At 37.7% G+C, this 26337-nt stretch overlaps 1 protein-coding gene across 3 annotated transcripts in view; it reads right to left on the bottom strand.

The window, feature by feature from the left end:
- Window positions 1-26337, bottom strand: part of ARID5B (AT-rich interaction domain 5B) — a 178415-nt gene that overhangs the window by 130523 nt on the left and 21555 nt on the right. For all 3 annotated transcript variants that reach the window (XM_036336832.1, XM_036336831.1, XM_036336833.1), the window contains one exon: window positions 17893-18118. In XM_036336832.1, the coding sequence (XP_036192725.1) occupies window positions 17893-18118 (226 nt within the window). The remainder of the gene's footprint in view (window positions 1-17892; window positions 18119-26337) is intronic.

Genomic DNA, 26337 nt, shown 5'->3' with positions numbered 1-26337 from the left:
CTGCTGAAATATACTCCCTTTTAAAGCATATGTGTTTCCTTTTTTACTAGTTTGAACCCAACGCTTTGTGAGGCAAGGGAGTTGTTCTTATCCAGACAATCCGAAGGATTCAATCTCAGCAAATCAACTTGGCGAGGCAAATTTCTAAAGAAGCCAGTTTTACCCAGGACTCAATTTTGCAAGGTTACACAATTACTCTTTGGGACCATTTGGTAGCAATAACAATTACCCTTTTCCTTACCCGATACAGATCCATGTTCATTCAAAAACTGCCCAGAGTTGAGATTCTTAAGTCCACATCCCCATTCATAAGAGTCCAGGCATCTCAAAGGTAAGAGTCATATCTTCATTCTACTGTCCCTACAGCATCTATTGGTGCTCAATTAACACTGTAACAGACACACACAAAGGGCAGGTGCCCGGTGGCTATTTTCAGACTTCACATCTGTGCGGCAGTTACACTTCTAAGCCTATAGATTAATTCAGTGCAACTGGTTCCAACCCTTCCTAGCCTGCTGTTGACATGAGGCTTGCCACAACCCAAGCAGGTCTCATTGCTATCAATAACCCAGGCTGGGCCATTGCCCAAGAGAAAAGCCTCAAAGGAAATGACTTAAGTGTGGGTACACTAGTGGTACCCAAGTCAATTTTAGGTGGTACATGGATAAACATATTTTTATTTTATTTTAAGAATGATGTCTTTAACTTCACTGTTATTTATAGCAAGTGATATGTTTTTCATTTATAGTCATGATATAAAATTTCCTATTACACAAAATTGTTTAAGTGAAAAAGCAGTTAATTTTTAAAAAATTAAGTAAATAATAAAATAGGGAGGTATTGATATGACAAAAATTGTAATGTTGGTTTGTAAATGACGAAAGCCTAGGATATTCTAATTTAAGGTCTAAAACTTTAATAATGCAACCATTTTTCAAATGCTGTATTGTGCCAGACACTGTCTTAAGCACCTGGAATTCAATATGTTATTAAATCCTACAACATTTCCCTGTGAGGTAGGAATTACTTAGATTTTTAAAAATTGGGGATCCAGGGTTCAAGTCCAGGTCTGCCAAATTTCTACCATTACATTAAGGCTGCCTCCAGGTATAAGATTTAAAGCCCAATCATCCATCCAACATACTATTGAGCACCTACCACATGCCAGACAGTATCTTAGATTAAAGATTGGGATGGACCCTCCTTCCTTCCCTGTAAGTACTTTAGTCTAGAAAATGGCAGAGGGGGCCTTGATCAGAATAAAAAAGAAAAGGCTTCTTATCTTGGGCTTCAACTCATGCTCCCAGGAAACAGAGGGAATTTAGGTCCATAAACAATATGCAGAGCTCCCGAAGTAAAAACAAAAGTCATTATCTTATAAATATTTAGAATATGGAGCATGAGATTGATTCACATAATAGGAGCGGCTATTGGGTCGATCTGACAAAAAGGCTTTCAAAAGAATCCGTAGGCAGGACACATATCCTGAAAACGTGATATATAAAAATTAAGCCACGTGAAATGTATCTACATTACATGATCTACTTCACCAAAAGGAGTTTTCAGAGGGCTTCCCCCTATTGCCTAACTCTTTCAAGCACTCTAATCAGAAAATAACTTATAAACCATATCAGGAATCCACAGCGTATCCAGATTATCCAGACAGCAGAAAATAAGAATTACCAATTGTCCATCCCTGATATCAAAATTTCTAATTTGAAAATATCAAAGAAAAATACATGAGACGAGAGAGACATGCTATTCCTTCCCACATAAGCTGGAAAACCATAAATCCCTGTGTGGGAGAGTAGGAAGGCACCAACCTTGTGGGTGGGCACACAGCATCCTCAGGTTTCTTCAGAGCACGGCAATTCTGTACTCTTTCAAGGGAATCAGCCAGCAGCCTTTAACCAAGAATTCCATCAGGAGGATGCCCATGAGCATCCTCCAATATCCTTCCAACTTTGTGGATGTCAACACATTCTGGGTAGGGAGTCCGCAGTGTCCTTTAGACTGTTCAAGTCATCTATGCCATCCCCCAGCCCCCAAGGTGAGCACCAGCAGAACAGGTGAATCCAATGTCTTCCCACCCCACCTTCGTCACATGTGCATGGATGACAGTGAACATTCAGACAATATGCTTGGCAAAAATACCCAAGGGGTGGCTTTTTCGGGAGAAGGGTAACTGATAATCAGGCATAAAAAGTATTTCGTAACCGTTTTATCATTATAGACCCTTTTCAGAATCAGATGAATGCTATGAATGTTTTCCCAAGAAAATGTGTATTTAAATACAGAATTCTGCAAGAAGATTTAGGGGGGTTAGGCATCCCCATAAGAACTACCCATCAGTTCTTAGTTAAGAACCCATGACTCAGATGATTGCCCAGCAGGGCATTCAGGCCCTTGACCTATAGCCCAAGTTACAGTTTTTATTGTTTTTTTTTTTTGGGGGGGGGAGGGTAAGGAAGGGTGTAGGGTGGGGGTGAAAGTTGATAATTATCAGTACACCTCCTGCCAAATCTTGAACCTGCCATCTCTACAGTAGAGATTCTACACCATCCTTATCTTCACTCCCAGAACAGTTTCAAAAAAGTTTTTATTTAGTCAGAAAGCTCTGCCCAGGGCAAAGTCTCTGATTTTGTGAAATCTACCACTAACATTGTCTTCAGCAGAAATCTCTTTGTATGAATTGATTTTATTAACCACACAAGCCCCATTTGTAACCATGAATAACGTAACTAGGCAGGAAGTTGACATTTTCATGGATAAGTTCTATCATTTGCAATCTAAAATTGCTAATTTTTTTCTTAGCTTATAGGTAATAGAAGCTAAGAATATGATATGAAAACACTGGCTTTGTTTAATTAAGTACACCCAATGAGAGGACAAAGATGTAACATTTCTAGTTTCAACTGATATCCTTTTATCACCAGAACATGCATTGATAGGCATGAAAAATCTTCATAGTTATGAAACTTTATAAATCCAAGTAAATCAAGAAAGAACCTTAAGCGTAATTATTTTCCCTTCAATATCTCAGAACACTTTCTGGGTTGAATGTGGTAAAGCTTTGGCAAAATATTGGGAGTTTTAATGAGGAGTATATAATATACATATTTCTTCTGCTTACCAGGCAACCTTGATATGAAGGAGACAATGAAAGTTCAGCACTTAACATCAAGCACAGGATTTCTGTCTGGAAAGCCAAGTTTGAACTAAGTACAAGTTCCTAGTGGGGTGAATAGACCCTTCAGAAAGATCTAAGCCAGAGAGACCACAAGATTCTTTATTTTCTCAAGGTAGAGTAATATGGTAGGACAGAGAGCTCATTTGGGATGGTAATCTCCTCATTTATTCAATAATCATAGACATGAGACTACTACCAAAGAAACAGGGGTCATAATCCCTGCTCTTGAAGCATTTCCAAGTTGGTTCACATGTAACACATGCACTTAAGGACCTTCTTCTATGCACCTTGTGCACTTTGCTTATATCTTCATCCATGTACTGGCTAAACTCTATCTTATAACTTGTGTCTGACTGCCCTGCCACATTATGTGTTCCTGAGGGCAATACCGTGTCTCTTTCATCTCCATCTTCCTTCCATAGCAAGTATAGGGCTAGCCTTCTTCAGCACTCAGTACATACAACAGTGATTCTACTTCAAAATAAAAGGGTTGGCGAAACATTGCAGCTATCTAAATCACTCTAGATCAGCCTATCTAGTATAAATATAATGTGAACCACATCTATAATTTACATTTTTCTAGTAGTCACATATGTAAATGAAAAGGTAAATTTAATTGCAATAAAATATTTTGTTTAACACAACATATCCAAAATATCCTATTATTTCAACATGGGACCAAAATAAAATCATTAATGAGATAGATATTCTTTTTATGCTAAATTTTAAAAATCCAATGTATATTTTATACTTGTAGTGTATCCAATTTGCATGCTAAATATTCAACAGTTAATGTGATATATAGTCCTACCAAAACAATAAAGTTATGCTTAACAAAAAATATTTTATACCGCTACAGTTTTTAATTTTAAACTGAAAGTATTTAAAATTAAAAACTCAGTTTCTCTATTGAAGCAGCCACATTTCAAGTGCTCAATACCTATATGTGGTTAGTGGCTGCCATACAGGACAGCACAGTTCTAGGTTACTTAACAGTAGCAACAAAAAAAAAATCAAGTTGCAAAATAATATACACAGTAAGGTCCTATTTTTTTAAGCAAAACAATTTACACACACAGGTAACTGGAGGAATAACCACCAAATGTTACCATTGTGTTAGTTCTGGGAAAAGAAAGTGGAATTAGAAAGGAGGTAATGAAGGTTTAAATTCCGAATGGTTTAAATTTTTATGTGTATTGCATAAAAAGTAAAATCAAGGGGGAAAAAACAGATTGAAGATCTGTCTTTTCTTTAAATAGCGGCAAAGTTACACTCTGAGAGTGGCAGGGACACTTTAGATTCCTTTGGGTAAAGGCCACCAGAAATGTGAAGGAACTAGAAGTCTGCTGTATAAGGCATGTGGGGCTGAGGCTGTTGATGTTTGACCTAGAGAATGGAAAATGAGGGCGGGGGGCCGGTGGGCGGGAGGCAGAGGCAGCTCTTTCCAAATATTTGAAACGCTCTCAAGAAGAAGAAAAATGTGATTTGCTCTCTGTTGTTACGAGAAAAGAACTAGTAACAATGTATATACCATTTAGTATAATTTATACTATAAGCCATACATTTCCAGTTTAATTCATCAAAGGTTGTAATTTCTAACACAGAGACGGGTCAAAGATGAAATGGAACTGCCTTGCAAAGTAATGAGCCCCCAATCACTGAAAATATAACCAAGTCAAATAGTCAAGATTTCTGCAGAGGACATTTAAGTTAGTACTACGTGCAGGAAAGATGTTATAACTAGAATTTTGTAACTAGATTTATCGACCCGGAGACTTTATTATTCTATGGCATTTATCATTATCTTAAGGACATGTTCAACCAACATCCAATTTTCCTCGCCCTCTAAGAGTGCTTTAGGATTATATATCCTCCTTGATCCTGGAATTAATCACCTTGTTGACTAATGAAGTATGAGTAGAAGCGATGCATGTTACTTCATGTCACTGTCAAGTGCAAGCATTTAGGATTTAACTCTCCACCTCTTTTCCCCCCTTCCTTTGAGCACAGAAGCACGCATTGATATGGAGGTCCAATGTGAAGTCTCCCAGAGGGAAAGTTTGTTCTGTAGAATCCCACACACCACAATGTACTGTGCATAAACAAGAAATAAATCTTTCTTGTGTTAAGCCACGGTGATATTGGCGATGTTTCTTACTGCAACATAATGCAGGCTATCCTGATGTACATTGGAAATTCTTGCTGGTGACCTCCAAGAGAAAATGGCACACAAAACCATGACCAAAGCAGTGGTTTGGTTTCTTCTGGGCTAAGTAAGCACCTCGAGACAAACGGGATTTCCAGTTTGGACCATTCCCAAAACACACAAGCATCACACACCTACCTATACACATCCAATAAACTCCAAGAACAGCCAGTTCACAGCCACAGGAAAGTCGGATGAGGCCAGTAATTCACATATCTCACTTGTGATATCCCAGAGTACATTTGAATTCCTGACACCAAGTTGTCTAACCAACTAGAATCACCTGTTAATTATGATTGAGCAGGGATCAGAGGAAGTACAAGCAGATGGTTTGCAGGACAATACACACAGGTAAATTCTAGCTCAGAGAATTAGATTTTAAAACATGACATTAAAAGCTCTTCACAATAAATAACTCTGAGGTTTCTCGGACCCTAGAAAATGAGGATCACGGCTTATTTAACCCTGAGTTAATTTCAGTGCCTTGTAATGGACACTCAAATGTTTGTAAATAAACCTGAAGTCACATACTATTGTTATTTATATCTTGGTATCCTTTTAGATTGAAATTGTCCACTTTACTTTTTTTGGGGGGGGGGGAGCATTTTGTCATGTTCACTTTTCTAAAGGAAAGAGGCAAGAAGACGAATGTTCTTTTATTTTTATTTATTGATTAATTTTAGGGAGAAAGAGGAAGGGTGTGGGGGAGAGAGAGGTAGAGAGAGAGAGAGATTTGTTGTTCCACTAACTTATGTATTCATTGGTTGATTCTTGTATGTGCTCTGACTGGAGTTCGAACCCACAACCTTGGTGTATCAGGATGGTGCTCTAACCAACTGAGCTACAGGGCCAGGGCAGAAACTAATGTTCCTGATGAAATGCTGCTGGGCGCTGGCGCTCTCCCACTCAGGATCTAATCTCATCTTCCCCAGTCCCATGAAACAGATATTGTTAACTCTGTTTCACAAATAAGCCATCAAAGAAGAATTACAATTTTTAAAGTCATACAGCTTATGGAGCAAGGATTGGAAATCCAGGTCTGTCTTAATGTAAAGTCCATGCTACAAAGGTTTAATATAGGTCCAAAAGAAGCCACCCTAAAATGGCAGCTTTTACATTTGCTCCTTCTTCTAAATCTTTAGTTGATAACATTAATATGAAATAATGGTAACTAAATGAGCATTCTCAGTTTAAAAAAAAACACACACACACAAAACCCACACCGAAGCTGCACATGTATAAAGCCTATATTTACACACAGCCATCACGTGATGGGTAATTAGCCAGGTAACTATAGGTTTTTCTCTGCTAGAAAAGTATATGTTTCATCATGCTTTGAAATCTGCCTTATTATCAGCATGGCTATGAAAACAATGATTTATTTCTTATTGAGTGAAGAGGCCAGGCATGAAGCATTGTTTCTGTAGAGCCTAATAGAATACTTTCTTTGTGAACCAAAGAAGAAGAACGGGTGGCTGGAAGGTGGAGAATACCCTCCACCATGATCAGCAAGTAGTCATTTTATGGGAGGTGAGGACTAACACAGTGCAAATGCCTAGACTAACAAGTATTAGATGTCCTACTAAAACCATCTCCTTAATAACCTGTCACCTAAAGAGAGAGAGAGAGAGAGAGAGAGAGAGAGAGAGAGAGAGAGAGATTACAAACAATCTGATAAAGAAAAAGATAAGGCAGAGCAAGTCCAGTTGGGATTGGTTTACTGCCCTGAACATTTTTGTCCCTGCTATAATCCTGAAATATGAAAAAGTCTCCCCTGAGGAAGAGAGGCATTAAAAAGAGCCAATTTTAATATGAAAAATGTCCACACACAGCAAGCCCCTCACCAACAGCAACAATCCTCAGGCTATCGGGCTAACCTCAAGCATGTTCCAAATCTCTCTCCATGCGTTTCCCAGAATAACTCTATAGATGGCTCACGATGAACTAAACCAAGCATAGTCAGAAACTAAATACTGCAAGCATGTTGCTTCTCCTACCAGCTACCAAAGAGACAGACCCTCCATTAGAAAGGGGTCCGAGGACGCGCTGGCAAAGAAACAAGTCAACCATTAAGGACATAGGAGTCCCCAGTAGACTCAGAACAGAGAGCTCCGGAGATTTCTGTTGAGGCTGATCATAAAAGTCTCATGTTTGCTTAACCTATTAGGTATAGCTTTGAAGTTGAGTGCCTACACAATAGAGTTAAGACTGTTACTGGGAAGATAAGACAAACACATAAAAAAAAAAGATACCGCGTTATATTGCTTCTTATAGAGGAAGGTGTCAATAAGGTGGTAGAGACACAGTGTGATAAGAGCTCCACACACAGGGAAAATCCTATGAGCTAAATGGCTAACAAGGGGTTCAGGGGCTTCAACTGAGTTTTAAATAAAAGAGAGAAATTCTACAGGTAAGAATCCTGGAGAAGATATTCCGGGAATGACTCACGGTATGAGCCACTCAAAACATCGAGAGTCTAGGGGGCAGGTATGTGGTTAAAGAGAAAGAAGACCAAGCAGTTAGACTAGTTAGGCTAAAGCAGAAGGTGTACATAGGGGGCAGGAGATGAGGTAGAGAGATAGGCTGTCTTAACATTCTGTGTGCACTTTGAGCTGGCGATTCCTGGATATGTGCAGAGCTACAAGGATTTCAAAACAGAAGCAACTGAAATGTCCAATAACAGAAACACCTCTATAATGAAACATTATGCAGGCAGCACAAAACAGTGTAGAATGTTATACAAGATGGGGGCATTGTCACATACATTCATATAAATTTAAATTGGGGTGGGGGGGCAAACATTAGGTTTCATTTTTCATGGGGGGAAAAGAGCATGCATGTAAATTCCTACCTATACACACATTCATACACATTGGCATATAGAAATACAAAAAATGCTAACAGCCGTTACTGCTGGGTGGGAGGGAAGTAAACAACTTTCCTGCCCCTTGTTCATCTGTATTGCCTGTATTTTGTAATACGAACATGGATAACATTGGTAAGGTAAAACATACAACAACAATGAAAGTTATTTAATAGAAAAGAAAAGAAATGGAGGCCGGGACTGAACAGTTCACTGGATGCTTGCTGACGTCTATATTTTATGCAGGAGGCGTGATGTTAGTGAAGACAGGGTTGAGGGCTGGGGGCGATAGGCTGAAAGTCAATCTTTAAAGGAAGGCGTTAGAAATGATTGCAGATTGAGAAAGCAAGTGGAGAGGTCTGAAGGAAGAGAGTTCAAGGCAAGGCATGGCTCTCGAAGTATAGGGAAAAAGAAGCGACACCACTTCATCCCAGCACCATAAACCGAAAACACACGGGGCAAGGCAGCAAGAAACACCCCAAATCAGCAGCACTATTTGCTCAGCCCCCTACTGTGCATGAAGCACTTCTAAAAGCGTTCGAAAACTCACAGTTATTCCAGCCTGTCCTAAATAAATATGTTTATTAAAATGGGGTAAAAGTCCAAACCTCAGCTTTCCTCTGCAGTGACCTGTACAAACTACAGACTTCAAACATATAATATTAGAGGAGAGAAGAAAAGTGCATCGTTGACATTAAGGAATATTAATGTTTTGCAATAAAACCTCACATTTAAAGTACTCTAAAAGATAAATGAGCTGTTTGGAAGAATCAGTGTCAATACTAAAGAGAATTAAGCCTAAATGCCCAAATCAAATAACTGCTCACAAAACCCTCTGGAAAAGCCAAATCGATTCACATGTAGGACATCTCAGCGTTGTGATCCAAGGTAATGCTATCATGATAACAGCTGTAACTGCCTACTGTCGGTAATCAGGCAGTTGCTAAAGAGATGAGAAGTGGAAAGCAAACAAAAACATTTTGGAATTGCAATAAAAGGGGAAAAAGCATTATGCACCTCCAACTGGAAGGGGAACTGTTCAGTCAAACCTCATTTTAAAGCAATTTGAGGCACAATGTTGTAGTTTTCAAGAGATATTTAATAGACCATTGGGGCCCGACTGGGTTTGCTCCTCACAGTAGACCAAATGCAAATGGAATTATTGCTCCAAGTTTTGCCAGTCTGTCTATGATACCAGTAATTTATTATGACCTTGTAAGAATCCAAGATTGCTTAAAAGACTTTTTCCAGGAGACCTCAGGCATGTAACCAGAAACTAAGGTTATATCACACATAGCGTAAGACTCAGACTACAGTTGACTTTTTGCCATTTTTGGTTATCTTCTGATCAGATGGTGACCACCACAGATAGTTCATTGTGAAGTTAACATTTCTCAATAATGAAGCTAACACAGAAATATGGGTTGGTTGCCTTCTCCATCATGGTCTTTTTTTTATCACAGGTATGGACATATGACCAAGACAAAACACCAGCAAAAAAACATTTTAAAAAAGCAAAAACAGCTTCATTTCTAGGATGAGGATAATAAATTAAACCAACACATTTAATAATTTAGAGAAGACTTGCTGGTTTTTATCATATTTGATCAGAGCAGCTTAAACAAGCTAGACACCAGGTTGGTATTCTACTGTGGACATTTATTGCTGCAAAAACCAATTTGGGAAAACCCTACAACTACAGGAATTACAGAAGCTCAAAAGGCACTACAACTACAGGAATTACAGAAGCTCAAAAGGCATGTCGCTGATATTGAGCCACAGTGGCTCCTGCCATATTAGTTGACAATGATATTCATTAATTAATAGTCTACATTTAACACTACTGTTCAAAACACACACACAAACAGCCCTAGCCAGTTTGGCTCAGTGGATAGAGCATCTGCCTGCAGACTGAAGGGTCCCAGGTTTGATTCCAGTCAAGGGCACATGTCCAGGTTATGGGCTCCATCCCCAGTGGGGGGCATGCAGGAGGCAGCCGATCAATGATTCTCTCTCGTCACTGATGCATCTCTCTCTCTCTCTTTCTCCCTCTCCCTTCCTCTCTGAAATCAATAAAAGTTTATTTTAAAAAAACCCACACAAACAAAACACATACACACAAACAGGTAACTAAACTTCAGAAGGTGTAGTGGCTCAATAACCTTTTTCTTTGAGGAGGAGAAAAAGCCCAAAAAGCTGGAAGGAGTTTTGCCATGTCCCACCTGGAGGCTGCCAAGCCTGGTGGATGGCCTCTTCACTGGAAGCCAGCTCTAGGGTTCTGAGCAAAGATGAGCTTGTACAATGTAAATGGGTAAACTGGTTTAAAAGAACAGGCAAAGTGTGTCCAGAGATGGATAACCAGGGTAGTAAGGAATTCTGAAACCACATTCTGGGGAAGAATTTAAAAATTAGTCAAATAACAAGGAAAGTGGAGGGGGGTGAGGGGGATGGAACATCAACTTTACCAATGTCCAGCCTGACAATTCTATGAAAAGCTCCAAAAAAAGCACAAGTTTTGCCCCAGCTGGTTTGGCTCAGTGGATAGAGCATCGGCCTGTGACCTGAAGGGTCTCAGGTTCGATTCTGGTCAAAGGCACATGCCTGGGTTGCGGGCTCGATCCCCAGTAGGGGCCATGCAGGAGGCAGCCGGTCAATGATTCTCCCTCATCATTGATGTTTCAGTCTCTCTTTCCCTCTCCCTTCCTCTCTGAAATCAATAAAAATATATTTAAATTTTTTAAAAAGTACGAGTTTCTTCTCTTGTTCACACATTGCATTCAAGAGATAAATACTGGCAACCTGGATCATCAAAATAGCACTGAAAATTCCAATTTCACTTCTTTTTTAAAAAATATATATATTTGTATTGACTTCAGAGAGGAAGGAGAGAGAGATAGAAATGTCAATGATGAGAATCATTGATCCGCTGCCTCCTGCACGCCCCTACTGGGGATTGAGCCCTTGACCAAAATCGAACCTGGGATCCTTCAGTCTGCAGGCCAACATTCTATTCACTAAGCCAAACCAGAGAGGGCACTTTTTCCACTTCTGCCCTGACATCTCCAATTCTAAAAGTAAGAAGAAATTCTTAAATGCTACAAACTTCTTTTCAGTTGACTATCCATCATCGAAAGAACGGATCAATCTAGAGTTCTAAAAAGAAAACATTCCTCACTCTAGAAAACACTAGAAGACCCAGAAGTCAATAGAAATTCCAAATGAAAGGGCCTCAACTTAGAATGAGGCCTTCATGAGTGATGGCCGTGTAAATAACTAGACAGCAGTATTGATGTCCAGCTGTTAAATGGCTCACACACTGTTAGATTTTACCAAGACTTTCCTTCCAGCGGCGATAGCCAAGATGGCTCAGTGCAGACAACAGACGTGGTTGTTATTTTTTAAAGACATTTTTTTTACACAATCATTCTACCATTATTGCAGGACAATGTTCAACGCTTTGATTAGATGTCCAAGCTAAATTTTGACTTTGAAATGAAATGGTATAACCTCCCTCATGTGTTCCCAGGTTCTTGAAAAACAGCCTGTCACTAAGTTGTTCCAAGCTTTAAATATCTTGGATGCAGACGCTGGAAGTGTGAGCTTGCTCCTGTCAGAGGTCCTCTGGGCCATCACTCCACATGGCCTGAAGCAACCACTTGAAGCAAGAGCCATGCTGGCCCTTGAACAGCATGCTTCTCCGGTGTTAATTATGCTATGATTAGATTCCTTAAAGCATGCCTGGTTCACACAACAATACTGTCAGAGAACCTTGTGAGAAAATCCTTTGGAAAGTATCTTTACAAATTTCTGGTAAGCACCATATGTAATTGATTTCTATTTTGAACTCGAGGATACGATAAAGGCCAAGTCTGTTTCAGGAAAGAGGCCCTTCCTGTAGGGATTCCTCATAAAAGTCATGAATAGAAGAATTCAACAATTTTGTCTTTGAAGAAACCTCCCTAGTTTCTATCTTAGGGAAAAGAGTATAGCTAGCCCAGCAATGGAAGTTAAAGTATAAGCAAAGGATACCCTCACAAGACTGTTTAATATACATACAAAATTTACATGTAGGAAGGAAGGAAAGAAAGAAAGAATTGTCCCAGTAAGAAGCCTAACAAGTTCACTAGCTGTCTTAGGTGAAAATCCTTATTATGACAAACTGCCTGCTTCATATGTATACTGTTGTCTTCAACACAGAGTGAGAATCCTTCCCATAGCCATATCCCAGGAAGCAAGTTGATATATCAAACTCAAAAGTAATCTTAAATAACCACTTGAATACAAGGCCTCCAGAATTTCTAAGCAAAGATTATAGTTAATTTCTAACTATGAGTACCTGAGAAGTAACTTATACTACTGGCCACTTATGATCCCCTTATTTTGACAGAATTTTCTAGAGGAGAAAACTTATTTAATTAAGATATAAATATACAGGATGTCCCCAAAAATGTACACACACACTTTGAATAATTATAAAGGCAATGTTTATAAAAATACATTTTATTTTCAAAATTGAGCTATCAGTTGTTACAGTGTGTACACATTTTTTGGGACACCATGTATATCTATATGTAAAGAAATATATAAAGCACATTTGTATATATTTTATATATTCTATATTATAAAATACTAGAGGTCCGATGCATGAAATTCATGCATGAGTAGGCCTTCCTTCCCCCAGCTGCCAGCACTGGCTTCCCTCTGGCACCCGGGACCCAGGCTTCCCTCCAACACCTGGTACCCAGGTTTCCCTTGCAGCCCCAGCTTCGTCCAGAAGGACGTTCGGTCCACTTAGCATATTACGCTTTTATTATTATAGATATGTAACTAAAAGTAAGGATCTGAAGAATTTTAATAACAGCCTTCTATTGAGGCATATAGTAATGAGAGTAAACCCTGCCCTAAATCACTAGGGAAATTCAAAAGGGACCGATAAGCTAACACTGTACTATGTAATAATAATATGATGATAATATCATCTTAGACTTCAGTATTAAATGCTCTCGTATATACTAATTTTTTCTCAGTTGATGTCAAAAATTTAATAAAACAAAGCCAGGTACACACTATTCTCCATTTTACACACAAGGAACCTGAACGTGTAAACATTCAATGACTTCTCCAGTGAGTGACAGATCTACAGGTAGAGCCAAGATTCTCCTGACATCCCATCCATTGCTCTTCCAACATTACCATGTTGTCCATTCCCCAAAGTCCAGTAAAAGTCTCAGCAACAGGAGGGATAGGGGAAGCCACTGTTTCTCAATTTGATGGGACTTTAGAAACAGAAATTGAATCGAGGGAACTCCGATCATTAACTTCAGCTATACCCACACCCACACCTTTTGGTCTCTTTTCTCAATTTCAGCTTCGACCCCTCTATCTTTTCTTTCTTTTTCTAAAGACACATTTGGAGATGAAGCCATTCATAACTGCCCATCCACAGACAGTTTGTGGCAGTCTAATTGACAATGAGTCTGCTGCAAAAAAATGAAAATGTTGTTTTAATAACCTTGGCCTAAAATACATTCTGTTGTATGCCTCAAAGGGTTTCAATAAAAAGTCAACCTGTAGAGACATATTTTCTTGGCTTAAACAACAATCCAAAGCATATAAATGTAGTCCAACTATAATGACATATTTATAGGCCAATAAAGCTTACACTGCAGCTTTCATACTTCACTTAAAGGAACTCTGTAAGAAGCAGTGTTATATAAAATAATTTGATTTTTTTTTTTTACAAACTATTGCCCAAGGAATAAAAGAAAAAAAGCAAGTGTGCTACATTTAACTGATAGTGTTTATATTCCTTAAATGCTAAAAACTTTATAAAATGAAATAATTCATTTGGTTAGTTCCAACTGCCATTCCAAATATGGGTATCAAGTCCACTTTATTACAAAAGCTAAGCACTGTAATTCTAAAGACAAAAATAAATAACGAGAGGCTTGTATAGTGAATGATTTAATCAACCCGATTCTTCTGGAAAAACAGGTTCCTGTGTTCGTTATGCTTATGAATAATACATTCCTTAACCCTTCTATTTTAACAGAGGGTTGTTTTTTGTGTGTTTTTTTTTCTATAAACTTCGGTATGAAACGTCTGAAAGAAGGTAAAACATCTCATTGAGTAAAGTCACAATTTGAATTGGTTTCATATTGAACTTTCTTTCTTTGAAAAGGACAAAGAGGAGGAAGGGGACGGTGTATTTTAACACATCTCAGAAGGGTTAGATGATTAGTTTTCCCACTATCTAGATCTGTAGTTTTAGTCACCAGGCATTTAGAATCTTAAATGAAAACTCCAGAGAGTTTTAAAAAGCAAATATGACATCTGCACATATTGTCCTTGAAAGGGAAGGGGATAAAAAAAAAAAATGAAAGAGTTGTGATTTGAATCAGAGCAGTTATTGGAAGCTGCCATTTGGGGCAGAGTTTCTCTTTGTGGAGCATTAATTTGTTGGCAGACACACATTTATGAGAACATTCTTGTGTGTGTGTGTTTTTTTACTATTCAGAGAGAGACAGGAAGTGACACAAACTGAGATTAAAGGGAATTTATTCTACCTAAACACCAAGCAGGAAGAGTTCTTTAATTAGCTTTTATATGGTAAAATCCCTGCTTTAAGAGTCAACCTAATTATTTTGTTTTTATTGATGTTTTAACATGATGAAATAACTCAGCTGAAAAATAACATAATGCAGTTTTACTTTATCCATAGAAAGGGGAGATCTTTCCATTCTTTGCTTACTTCCACCAGAAAGAAAAAAGAGGGGGGTCTTAAGTAATCTCAGAGTTCATCTTCTTTCTTTGGTAAAAACAATGAGGAGTTGGAAGGGTTCTACAGAAGGAAAAACCCAATAAGTGTGTGAACTTCCATTAACAATGTGGTATTGGAAGTGGTTTTAGTGTGGCCAAGAGAAGGGAGATAAGAAAACCACTGTGTAGAAAGAAAAGTACAGACAACAAATATTTTGATGTTGCAGACAGAGAGAGGAAGAGGTTGGAGAGAAAGTTGCTGGGACAGGAATGCGTACAGCAAATGACACCCCCTGTCTCCCCAATATAAATCCTAACAATGTAGACTTGTAAACCTTAGATCAAGCAGATAATGGAAACTCATTACATTAAGGAAAGTTTTTGTTTCTCTTTCCACATTATTACAACACAGTGTGCATTCCAATTACAAAAGCTATTTGTCTCAAATTCCCCACAGTTCATACCAACTGAGTAGAATTTCAAGGCCCAAATTCTATCCTTAAAGGGGTATTTTACATTAAATAAAGAAAAAGTACATGATGTTTCTTGCTCAGCAGAGAAGAGCCTCCACTCAAATCTCCTGTTGATTATTTTCTCTTCCTCAGCACTAATAGTAGAATTGTTTCCCAAATAAGACACCCCACTCTGGCAAAAAAGAAAGAAAATTAGAATTCCCTAAAATGCCCTTTATCAGCAAATACTCCATAGCCTTGCCTCAGTTCTACTGGAAGAAGAATCTGGGGAAGCAGACTCAGCAATCAGTCTTATTTTTAAAATTCCCCTGGTGTGTCTAATGAACAACTAGATTTAAAAACCACTAAGTACTTTGAATATTCACTTGAAACCAATTATTTCTGAAATCAATTGTTCAAAGTGTAGAATATGGACATTTTTTTAGAATTCAAAATATTAAAACCTGTAAATCTCTTGATGGAATTAAGAGATTTGATTTCTTTCCATGTTCATTAATAAATGATCAATGCTAAAACACAAAACAATAAAAATATATTTTTAAAACAATAATAAAAAATAAAGATCATCCTCAAAAAATAATGGGAGATATCTGTAATACTATCAACAGTAAAAAATATATTTAAAAAATAAAGCTCATCTTCTAAAATAAAATAAAACACAAAATAACCTTGCTATAAATACTCTTGTTTATATGTGTGACATCAAGCTTAACCATCTACACATCCTTTTGTCCCCTGTGGGTTTCCTGTTTAGTTTTTTATTAGTAACAGTATATTCCTTAACTAAAGAAAAAAAATTTCAAACAAAAGAAAGCTTTTAATGGTAAGGAAAACAAGACAATAGCAATACTTAGATCAAACATTAGTAAAGTAACAAAACAGATGTATTATTCAGCACTGTCACATGTCAGAAGACTTGTCTGTGTGTTCACAGAATTGAGGGGTGTAACTGTATATACCATAGGGGAAGATTTCTTTAAAAAATAGTTCTTTGGACTTTAAAAGGAAAACCATTAGATTAATAATTTTCTCTAACTGTGCACATGACAATCAGGCTGCCATGTCCAAAATATTACTGTCTGACATCTACCAAAAGGTGCCAGGAAACTGTTGATCATTAAACTCAAATTGCAAGAAAATATTAATGCTATTCCCAAAGCACAGTACAGCTCATCACAAACCAGAATCACATGAAAGATAGTCACTGGTTTTATTCAGTCTCTTTACGCCAATTAAGATAGTCTATGTTTGTTGAAATAGTTAAATAATAGGTTAAAAAAAAACCAGGAAGTTGTCATGTTGAGGCATAAAATAGGGCTATGAAAATCAGCATTGTGTTATAATGAAAGAAAAAGATGCCTTAAGATGTTAAAAGTAAAGTTCCTCTTTGCCTAAAGAGGAAATAACTACTCTAAATCAGAGGTCAACTTGGGTCTTGAGCAATGCTAGAAGAGTAAGTCAGTGAATGCCACAGGGAGATAAAAACAAAAGAAAAAAATAAAACCCACCAGGGGTACAAAAAAGTCAGTAGAGGAGAAAAGTGTTTAAAAAAAAAAAACGCCACAGAATTCATTGTGGAGCTCCTCCTACACCAATCTCTGTGCTTGACCCTTTGTATCTTACATCTCAGAGTGACCCTACAAAGTTCTAATATTTTTCAGACGGAGAAACTGAGGCTTAGAGGTAAATTATTTGCCCAAGGCCACTCAGCTAAGTAGGCAGCACAGTCAGGGTTCAAACACTAATTACAGTAACTACTCCAAATCCCACTTCTCCTTTGAACTCACAGAGGAAGAGAGAAAGGAAGGAAAGAAAAAAAAATGTAGATGAGGGTGATGACTAAACGCTAAAAAGCTCAGGAAAACCTATGTTGATCAGCCCTGCTTTGACCTTGCTCTCCTGCTCCACATTAGGCAACTCATCTCATCCTCATTTTGCTTTCCATCTAATGTAAAACATGAAATTCCAACATGGCGTTCATTGATGTCATGCTCTCTACTAGAGCAAATATCCAAACGCTTCACTAATTCAGTTTTAGGTGGCTAAGTAAGTCTTATACCTTGACCCCAACTGGAAGCTGCTTAAGGCCATGTGTTATAGCAGCCAGTTCCTGGCTCAGGGGTTCACACATAGAAGGTCCTGTGATCTAACAGATAATGCGCTAGTAGTTGTCCATCTATATTCTCAGGCCCCTTCAAAGTTAAAGAAAGTATATATATAATCAGAAATTAAATATATAAATAAATATATAATCAGGAGATCTATATATTATATTCATACAGTATTTATATGTGTATATATCAGCAAATATATATCAGGGTTTCCAGGAAAATCTACAACCAAAAAAGAAGGTTACTGTATACGCCCACACATTGGATTTAGAAGTACGAAGTGTATTTACCAAGGTCAGCCTTTTCCTTGAGAACGTCTTTGAAGTTGAGTCCACTGTTGAGGGTTGACTGCCTGTACTTCAGCAGAGCTTCCTTCTGTCCGTTCCTTCCCAAGGCCTCTGTTTTCAGGGACCCAGCGCGGAGGCCACATCTCCACTTGGAGAAATCAGAATGTACCCACTTGACCAGGTCTTCAAGCTTCACAATCACTTTTTCAGAAACAGCAATGACTTCATCCTACAATAGGTGGTTGGGGAAAGAACAAAAACCATTATTTGTGGTTCTGGGGTAAATGATAAATTTTCAACAAAGCCCATCTGAAAAACTATTTGAGCAGCTTAACCTTACGCCAGCTGACAATGTGCTTTTCGGTGACAGAGAATCTTCAATAACTCACTTCATTTCAGAGGTTTTTCACTGCTGGTTGTCTAGTTGAGGAATAATTTATAAGATATATTTGTTATATGATTAGAAAGTACAAAACTTGGGCAGTAATTCTAACAGCCATTTTTTAATGCTAGTTGCCAAAACTCACTCTGCCTATCTAACCACTTGGGTGAAAGCTAATTTTTAAGTGCAATTAATTGCAAAAGTAAAAAAGTGAGAACTAGATGACTAATGGTTAGCCTGTCTCTATATAAATAGTCTAAGTAAATCTGGGATTCTTGGAACTCTGACTCACCCTAAAATTCCTATGTTTATGGTACATTTTCCCTTGGCTTATACACAAATATTGAATTTAACTTTTGTCCTAAAAATTAAATAAAACTGTGATGTAATCCCAAAAGAAATACTTCATAAATGTTATGTGCTTCCCACTGAAAGAAACTTACACATACTCATGTTTCTTAAAACTTTGTAAGTTGAGAAATGTACTGATTTTTTTTTCTTTTAATACATATGGGGTAAGAGGCGAGAGGGCGAGTGAGGAGAAAGCCTTTGAATCTAAGAAAAGTAGTTGAAACTTAAGTTTCTCCTATGGATCATAAATTTGAATTTTAAGCATCTCTAATTGCTTCCAGGAAACAACCAACTTTTCTGACTCAGAATTAATCCAGCGAGATATTTAATAGATGTCCATACATGGAGCAGAGGAGGGCCTCTCTTACTCAAAGATTCTTTGGAAAAGGCTTAAGATCATCTCACTGGGTTTTAAGTTAAATTATTTGAAACCTTTGACATTTCAACTTGAACTGACTTCTTTCATTTCTTTTAGCTCACATTTCTGAAAAAAAGCTTAGCTGTGAAAACCCCCAAGCTTACAAAACCTGAGAAATATTTTTGACAAACAACAACAGGAAGATGTCTCTAAGCTATTAAACAAAAGGAATTCACAAGTGATTTTGACTAATTTTGCTGTTAAACATGACTCTTTTCTCCTTCACACACACACACACACACACACACACACACACACCCCACAGCATTGTACACGCTACTCCAAAGCAAACAAAAAAGGGTTTATTAAGATAAGTCTCACACAATAAAAAAACAACAACCCTGGGTTTAGTTTTTAAAAATATTTTAAGGTGGGATCTAAAATTACACTTTTGCTCCTCCAGTTTCAAGCTGAGCCGCTTCTGAGAAGAAAGTTTGTTAGGCAGTAGCAAAATAACAAATACTCTATCAAAAATGAAAAGTAAAACTTTCGTAATGGAATCTTTTCTCTTATCACGATTAACTATGAACTTCCACTAAATGGGAGACAAAGTGGAAACTATTTTGACCCTCTACTCAAGAAAAAAATATTTCAATGCTTTACATAAACAATGGGGCATATTACAAAGTACCACTTCAACGGATGATTTCACTCTGATTCACTACACTATCCTCTTGCAATAAAAGATCTGTAGTTGTCACGCATTTTATAGCTATTACATGGTTATTATTAAATGTCAGACTGAAAATTCAGCCTGGGTTATTGTTTCAAAACATATGGGAACAGCTTCTGGACAGGGCACACCAGAAATCTTGTTTAGAATAGACTGGAAAATAATTATCATGCTATATAAGTCTCAACATTAGCCAAGATGGAATTTGACAACAATTTTACCAAATATGGTTCCCTAGAAGAGACAAGTTTGGAGATGAGTGTTATTTTCAAATAGCTCTCACTCTGATCAAATGATTATCATTTCAATTACCAGTTGCTTCAGATCATTTCCAAGAAATGGCATGACTAGCTCTGGCTGGCTTCCAATACCCGCCAAACAAATAGTTTATTAACCAAGAGAAAATACAGTCCTAATGATGTCATTGATGAATAAACCCATTTTTCCAGATTCAGACTAGAGATTCTGCCCACCCTCCTTTTCTCTCTGAAAAGGACCTTCTGAGTATATACACAATACACAAAAACAAACGCAGGAATTCACATAAACCTGCATAAGCCATAAACCCAAATTTGGCTTAATTGTGAAACCACCAGTATGTTTTACTGGATTCACAGAGAAACTGGCTCTGCAACATTGTCAAATGCCAGGATTTAGAAGGAAATCTGATAAGCAGAGGAGGGGAAACAACAAACCAACCCAAAAAACAAAACAGCCAATATATATATAGAAAATGCCTCAGGAAACATTACTTTGTACACACAATGGCATAGATCACATGCTCGAATTTACTATTCTGAACAAGTGCTGACTAAAGTTCCTAATACTCACCATTCTTGGGCAAGTCTCTATGTCTAAGAAAAGAATTTCAATAAGCTTGTCTCATAATTCCATTAGCTGTCTGCAAACTGAGAATTAGCATTGGATAAATATTGCTGATTTACTCTAATACAACACAAAAGGAACACAAAGAAATACTTTGTTCTTCTATTAGTGTACCTTGGCTTTTCAATTAACCTGGCTCCTAATCAATATTTATGTAGGCTGTGTTGAGACACTTTCTAAATCCATACTCCCTTTCATTAATGTTTTAAACTGCCTATTTCTGTAATTTGGATTTTGTTTCCACCACTGTGTAAAAAGAGCTTATTCAATCATGGAATCCTTTAAGTCAGGGGAGATCAGCTAGTCAAGAGGTCATAAATCAGCCAGCCCATGTGTACGGCTGGCCTCTCCAAGGGTTCTAAACACTGATAAATTATACAAAAGTATCCAGACTTCCAGCTTCTCTTGTAAAACAAAATGAAATGAAAGTATAGCTGTCAAAAACAACAAAAACAAAAAGCCCACCATCACCAACAAAACACCACTGAATGTGAGTAGCAGTTGCCTTCCTTTAGACAAGATTCGAGGTCTCTCATAACCACTGTCCCCACAACTCGGTATTGCCTTACGTTCCGTCCACATTTCCCTTACCTGCCTCATCCCTTGGGCAGGCACCCAGTGTTGGAACTTGCATACTCGGATTTAGTCCACTTCCCTCATTTTATTAATGAGGACAATAAGGTTCAGGGACATTGTCCTAGTGGCAAGTTCTGCTAGAACTTGGACAAGAATCTGGGTTTCCTATCTGCCTGGGTTCAAATCCCAAATCTGCAATTTACTCACTTTGGAAAACTGGACAACTTCATATATATATATATATATATATATACACATATATATATATATATATATGCACACATATATTTCAACTGTTTATAAAAGGATAATAATAATCCACCTCTCATGATAATTGTGAGGATTAAATGGGCTAACGTAAATGAAGTGGTATGTCAGCTGTCGTTATCATCACTCCTTTGCGTTCCATTTTCCAAAGCATGCCATGCAGAAATGAGTTTGGATGGTTCATGGGTAAATTTATTTTTTTAAATGTAAGTTACACATTGCTTATTTTTTGTGTGGCTACTTTCCATTTACAGGAAAATGAAACTGGTTTCTCATTTACAGGAGCTATAGAAAGTTTCCTCTTGAAATAGATATGTTTTTAAAAATTGACCAATCTGAACAAAACCATTAAGTTAACATGGGAACATGTGGGTATGGCAAAAGAAAAAAAGCCAAGATGCTATGAAAATGACTGAAATGTATTAGATCCGTGGTTCCAAAGTGTGGTCCAGGACCCTGGGGAATCCCTGAGACTATTTCAGGTGGTCCATGGAGTCAAAACAATGATCATAATAATACTCAGACATTATTTGCTTTTTTCTTTCTTAGTCTTTCAAGTTGGGGTTTTCCAGAGACTACATGACATATGATATGGCAACCCAGAAAATGATCTAACATATTAACTATCAATAGAGATAACCCACAAGATATGAGAATCCAACTGTCTCTATTCTAGATAATAGAGAGATTGACAAAAATGTAAAACAATACCACTGTTTTTACTAATTTTTTTATTTCCAAAAATGTGCTTAAATTTCATAAAAATGTTTTACATTTACATAATGGGTCTAATTTGCCATTTTAGTTTTATTTTTAAAATTAACTTGCAGTAAAATATCTCTTTTTAAAAATTTATTGTTGACAGTATTACAGATGCCCCCCATTTTCTCTCCTTTTGCCCCCCTCCACCCAGCCCATGCCCTATCCCAGCCCTTCCCCACACTATTGTCTGTGTCCATGGGTATATATGCATCTATGTTCTTTGATTAAATATCCCTTTTATGGTGTGCAGTTCTATGTGCTTTAACACATGGCAAGCACTGATCTGTTCTTGCTATAGTTTGCTATAGTTTTCTCTTTTCCAAAATGTCATATAAATTGAATCCTACAGTATGAAATCTTTTGAAACTGCTTCTTTCACTCAGCATAACAACCTTTGAGATCAATTCATGTTGCTACACATATCAATAGCTTGTTCCTTTTTATTGCTGAGTAGTATACCATAGTATGGATGTGTCGCAAAGTTGGTTTATACATTCATCCATTGAAGAACACTGAGTTGTTTCCAGTTTGGGAGATTACAAACAGAGCTGTTATAAACATTCACGTACAGGATTTTCTGTGAGTATACGTTTTCCATTCTCCACAGTAAATACCTAGGAGAGGGATCGCTGAGTCATATGGTAAGTGAATACTTAATTATGTAAAAACTGCCCAACTGCTTTCCAGAGTAGCTGTACCATTTCGCATTCCCACCTGCAATTTATGAGAGTTCCAGTTGTTTCTCATCTTCACTAACACTTAGTGTATCGCTGTTAATTAATTTATTATTGCCATTCTAATATGTATTTAGTAGTTTCTCAGCATGTTTTAAATTTTCATTTCCCTAATGACTAGTGAAGCTGAACATCCTTTCAGGTGCTAATTTACCATATGTATACCCTTTTTGGTTAAGTGTGTGTTTAAGTTTTTGCCCATTTTTAAAATTAGGTTGTTTGTTTCCTTACCATTGAGTTTTGAGAGTTCTTGTACTTTCTGGATACAAGTCTTGCATCAGATATGTGGTTTGAAAATATCTTCTTCCAATTTGTAGACTTGTGTTTTCATTCTTTTTAGTGTCTTTCACAAAGAAAAAGTTTTAAATTTGACCAAGTCCATTGGTCGGTTTTTTCTTCTATGGATTGTGATTTTGCTGTTATGTCTATGAGCTCTTTGCCTAATATCAGGTCATGAAGAATTTCTTCTATGTTTTCTTCCAAAAGTTTCAGAGTTCCACATTTAAAAGTATAATCCATTTTGACTTAATTTGGTATAAGGTGTGAGGGTCAGCTTGACATTCCTTTTTTTTTTTTTTGCATATGGATGTTATATTATTTTTAAATGAATTAATAAGTATTTTAACTTATTTCTCATTTTAATTCTAACATATTAAATATCAATAGAGTAACCCACAAGCTTCTCAATAATTTTAGTGTGAAGGATCTTGAGTCCAAAAACTTTGAGAACCACTGTACTGTATCATTAAACCAAGGCCTTTTCTTTTCTTTTATTGTTTTTGTTGTTGTTTGTTTGTTTATTTTGTTTTTGTTAATCCTCACCTGAGGATATTTTTCCATTAGAATGGAAGGGAGGGGGAGATACAGAGAGAGAAACATCCATGTGAGACACATCCATTGGTTACCTCCCACATGCGCCCTGACCACCTAGGGCCCAAGGCCTTTTCTTATTCATTTTCCTTGACCTCTTAGTAGCATTTGGTAATGAACAGCTCTACCCTGAAATGAAACTCTTCCTCTTATTAAGAACTGTGAAGAGTCTGAGATTTTACTCTACTTTCAAATTTACCCAGTTGCCACATTTTCATGGACAGTGGCAAAGGACACAGGACTCTTCGTCATTGACAAAGGATGGTTTACAGCAAATAGCTGTAGTCAAAGTATCAGCTTTTGTGTTGGCTCCTTAACACCCACTTCCCAAAAGGAGATGGAAAGAGGGCTAGATAATACCTGTGTATACAGTAGGGGGCATTATAGGAGAAGGACCCTGAATGTAGGGAACCCAAATCTTTAACATTCGTCAGTAAGCATGCCTGCCCTTTGTTCCAGAGGAAGACACTTGCTCTGTCTTTCAGGATGTTTGTTCACTAAACAAATAAACATCCTTCAAAAACAGTCCAGAGCAAAGGCAGTCAGTGGCTCTTCTCACAAGATGTGCAGATATTCAAGGGATCCTTGGAGAAGAACACCTACCCAACACCTACCACAGTTGTATTTCTTTGCTTTGTTCAATATCCTTTCCTCCTTATTCACTTTCCCTACTGGAAAAATGTAGGAAACATATATACTTAGATGCAGTCTGGGTCCAGGTCTTCTTTCTCTGCAAAACATTACTTGAAGAAATCATTTTCCCTGGGAATTCTAATGTTCACCTGTTAGCCCATGGCTACATTCTACAGTTTAGTTCCCAAAATTCCTTTAGACTCCAGTCCCCTGTTGCCAATTTGGATGTCTCAGAGTCAGCTCAAGCTCAATGGAATTGCACAGCTCATTTGGCTTATGTGTAAGAAAACATCTTAGTTGACACAGGGGAATTTAACACTCCCCAACTGTGGCTAACTTTTCCCTAATATCTATTCTTTCTTTCTTCTTGATAATAAACTGCTAAATTGCTGGGTACAGAATAAAGGCACCATTTCCTTGCAGCCACGTGACCAAGTTCAAATCACTAGGATATGAATAGTAGTAGTGTGTGAAACTTCAGGCCATGCCCTTCTCTATAACACCATGTAGTTACACAATCACAGATCATTGCTGAGGAGAGCAATACTCAGATGTGTGAATAGAGTCCAAATGACAATAAACACATAAGTCTAATATTAGAGGGGTTACAGGGAGGGGGGGGGGACGAAAACAGGAAAACACAGCATATTCACCTCAATTTTCCCTGGATTTTAAAAATGTTCTTTGTAGTAGTTAAAATGTGATAAATGTTGGGAACACAAAACACATCCATTGGGGATGTTAGCTACATAAATTGTAAAACCAAAATAATTGTCCAATTGGTTCCATAAGATTCTGAAATTTTCATCCAGATAGAGGTTACAGATGAAAAAAAAAAATTAAGTGTTAACTTTTAGAAAGACCACTGGCAACGATATCAGCTAGTGCCCTAACCAAAGGACTCAGGCAAGGGGAAGAAAATGCCACCATTGGTCCTGGCTGGTTTGGCCACCCCCTTGCTTTCAAGCCTCCCTCAGATACCTGGTATTCAAGGCACCTTTTCGTGTGCCCAATCACTGTTCCTGTTCCACATTAGTGTGTTCTGCTAATAGGATAGCTACAGAGTGAGTAAAAAGGTTTCATTCTATAGGCACATAGCTTCCTATCAGAGGTCCAAAAAAGTCAGGCAAAACAGATGATAATGTGGATCCACAAGATGAAACTTTAACTGGTCACTGGTGAAATGAGAAAAATGAAGACAATGCAGCGAGCATTTCATGAAACGAAATTTGCTAGATTTCATGAATTATCCTTGTATCAGTTTGGATCCCAATAGGAAATAAATGGAAAGATCACCCAAGAAGGGTTTACAGAGAGACTAATGACAAAGGTGTTGGTGGGATGTAAAACAACCATACGAGACAGATAGTATAGCTAATAGCAGTTCAGCTACCACTGCTCCTAAGCCAAAGGGTCAAAAGTGAGAGGGGTGGTTACCAAGATCAGAACAGATCCTTCTACTAATAGCAGTGACTCTTCCTTAGAGGGACACCATCAGCCTGGAGGAACCTCACAGGAAAGAACAGGGAATAAATACCTGCCCTCACCCTCCTCCCTCTCATCTCTATGGCTGAACCCCACTGGAAGCCACAGGGCTCAGGTGTTCTGTTAATGGTGCCTACACAGGTCAGCCTTCCAGGGCAGAGCAGAGAGAAGGGAGCCACACTGATCTGGAGGGGCCCTCTGCACCCTCTTTCCATTTAAGACTTTACTCTCCTCCTTTTATCTGGTGTTATCATTTTTCCCCTCTGAAATGAGGGTGGCAATAGATGTTAGTAGTTGTTGTTTTTCTAATATCCTTACCAGGCAAAATAAAATGATACCAACACTAAGTTGGTCCCCGACCTGGGAATTGCTGTTCTTACTGTCTGTGACATAATGTTAAATCTTTGCTAGG

The sequence above is a fragment of the Myotis myotis genome, unplaced genomic scaffold (genome assembly GCF_014108235.1).
Source record: "Myotis myotis isolate mMyoMyo1 unplaced genomic scaffold, mMyoMyo1.p scaffold_m19_p_15, whole genome shotgun sequence".
In the NCBI taxonomy this organism is placed as follows: domain Eukaryota; kingdom Metazoa; phylum Chordata; class Mammalia; order Chiroptera; family Vespertilionidae; genus Myotis; species Myotis myotis.
This window is presented reverse-complemented; position numbering and strand designations above follow the sequence as displayed.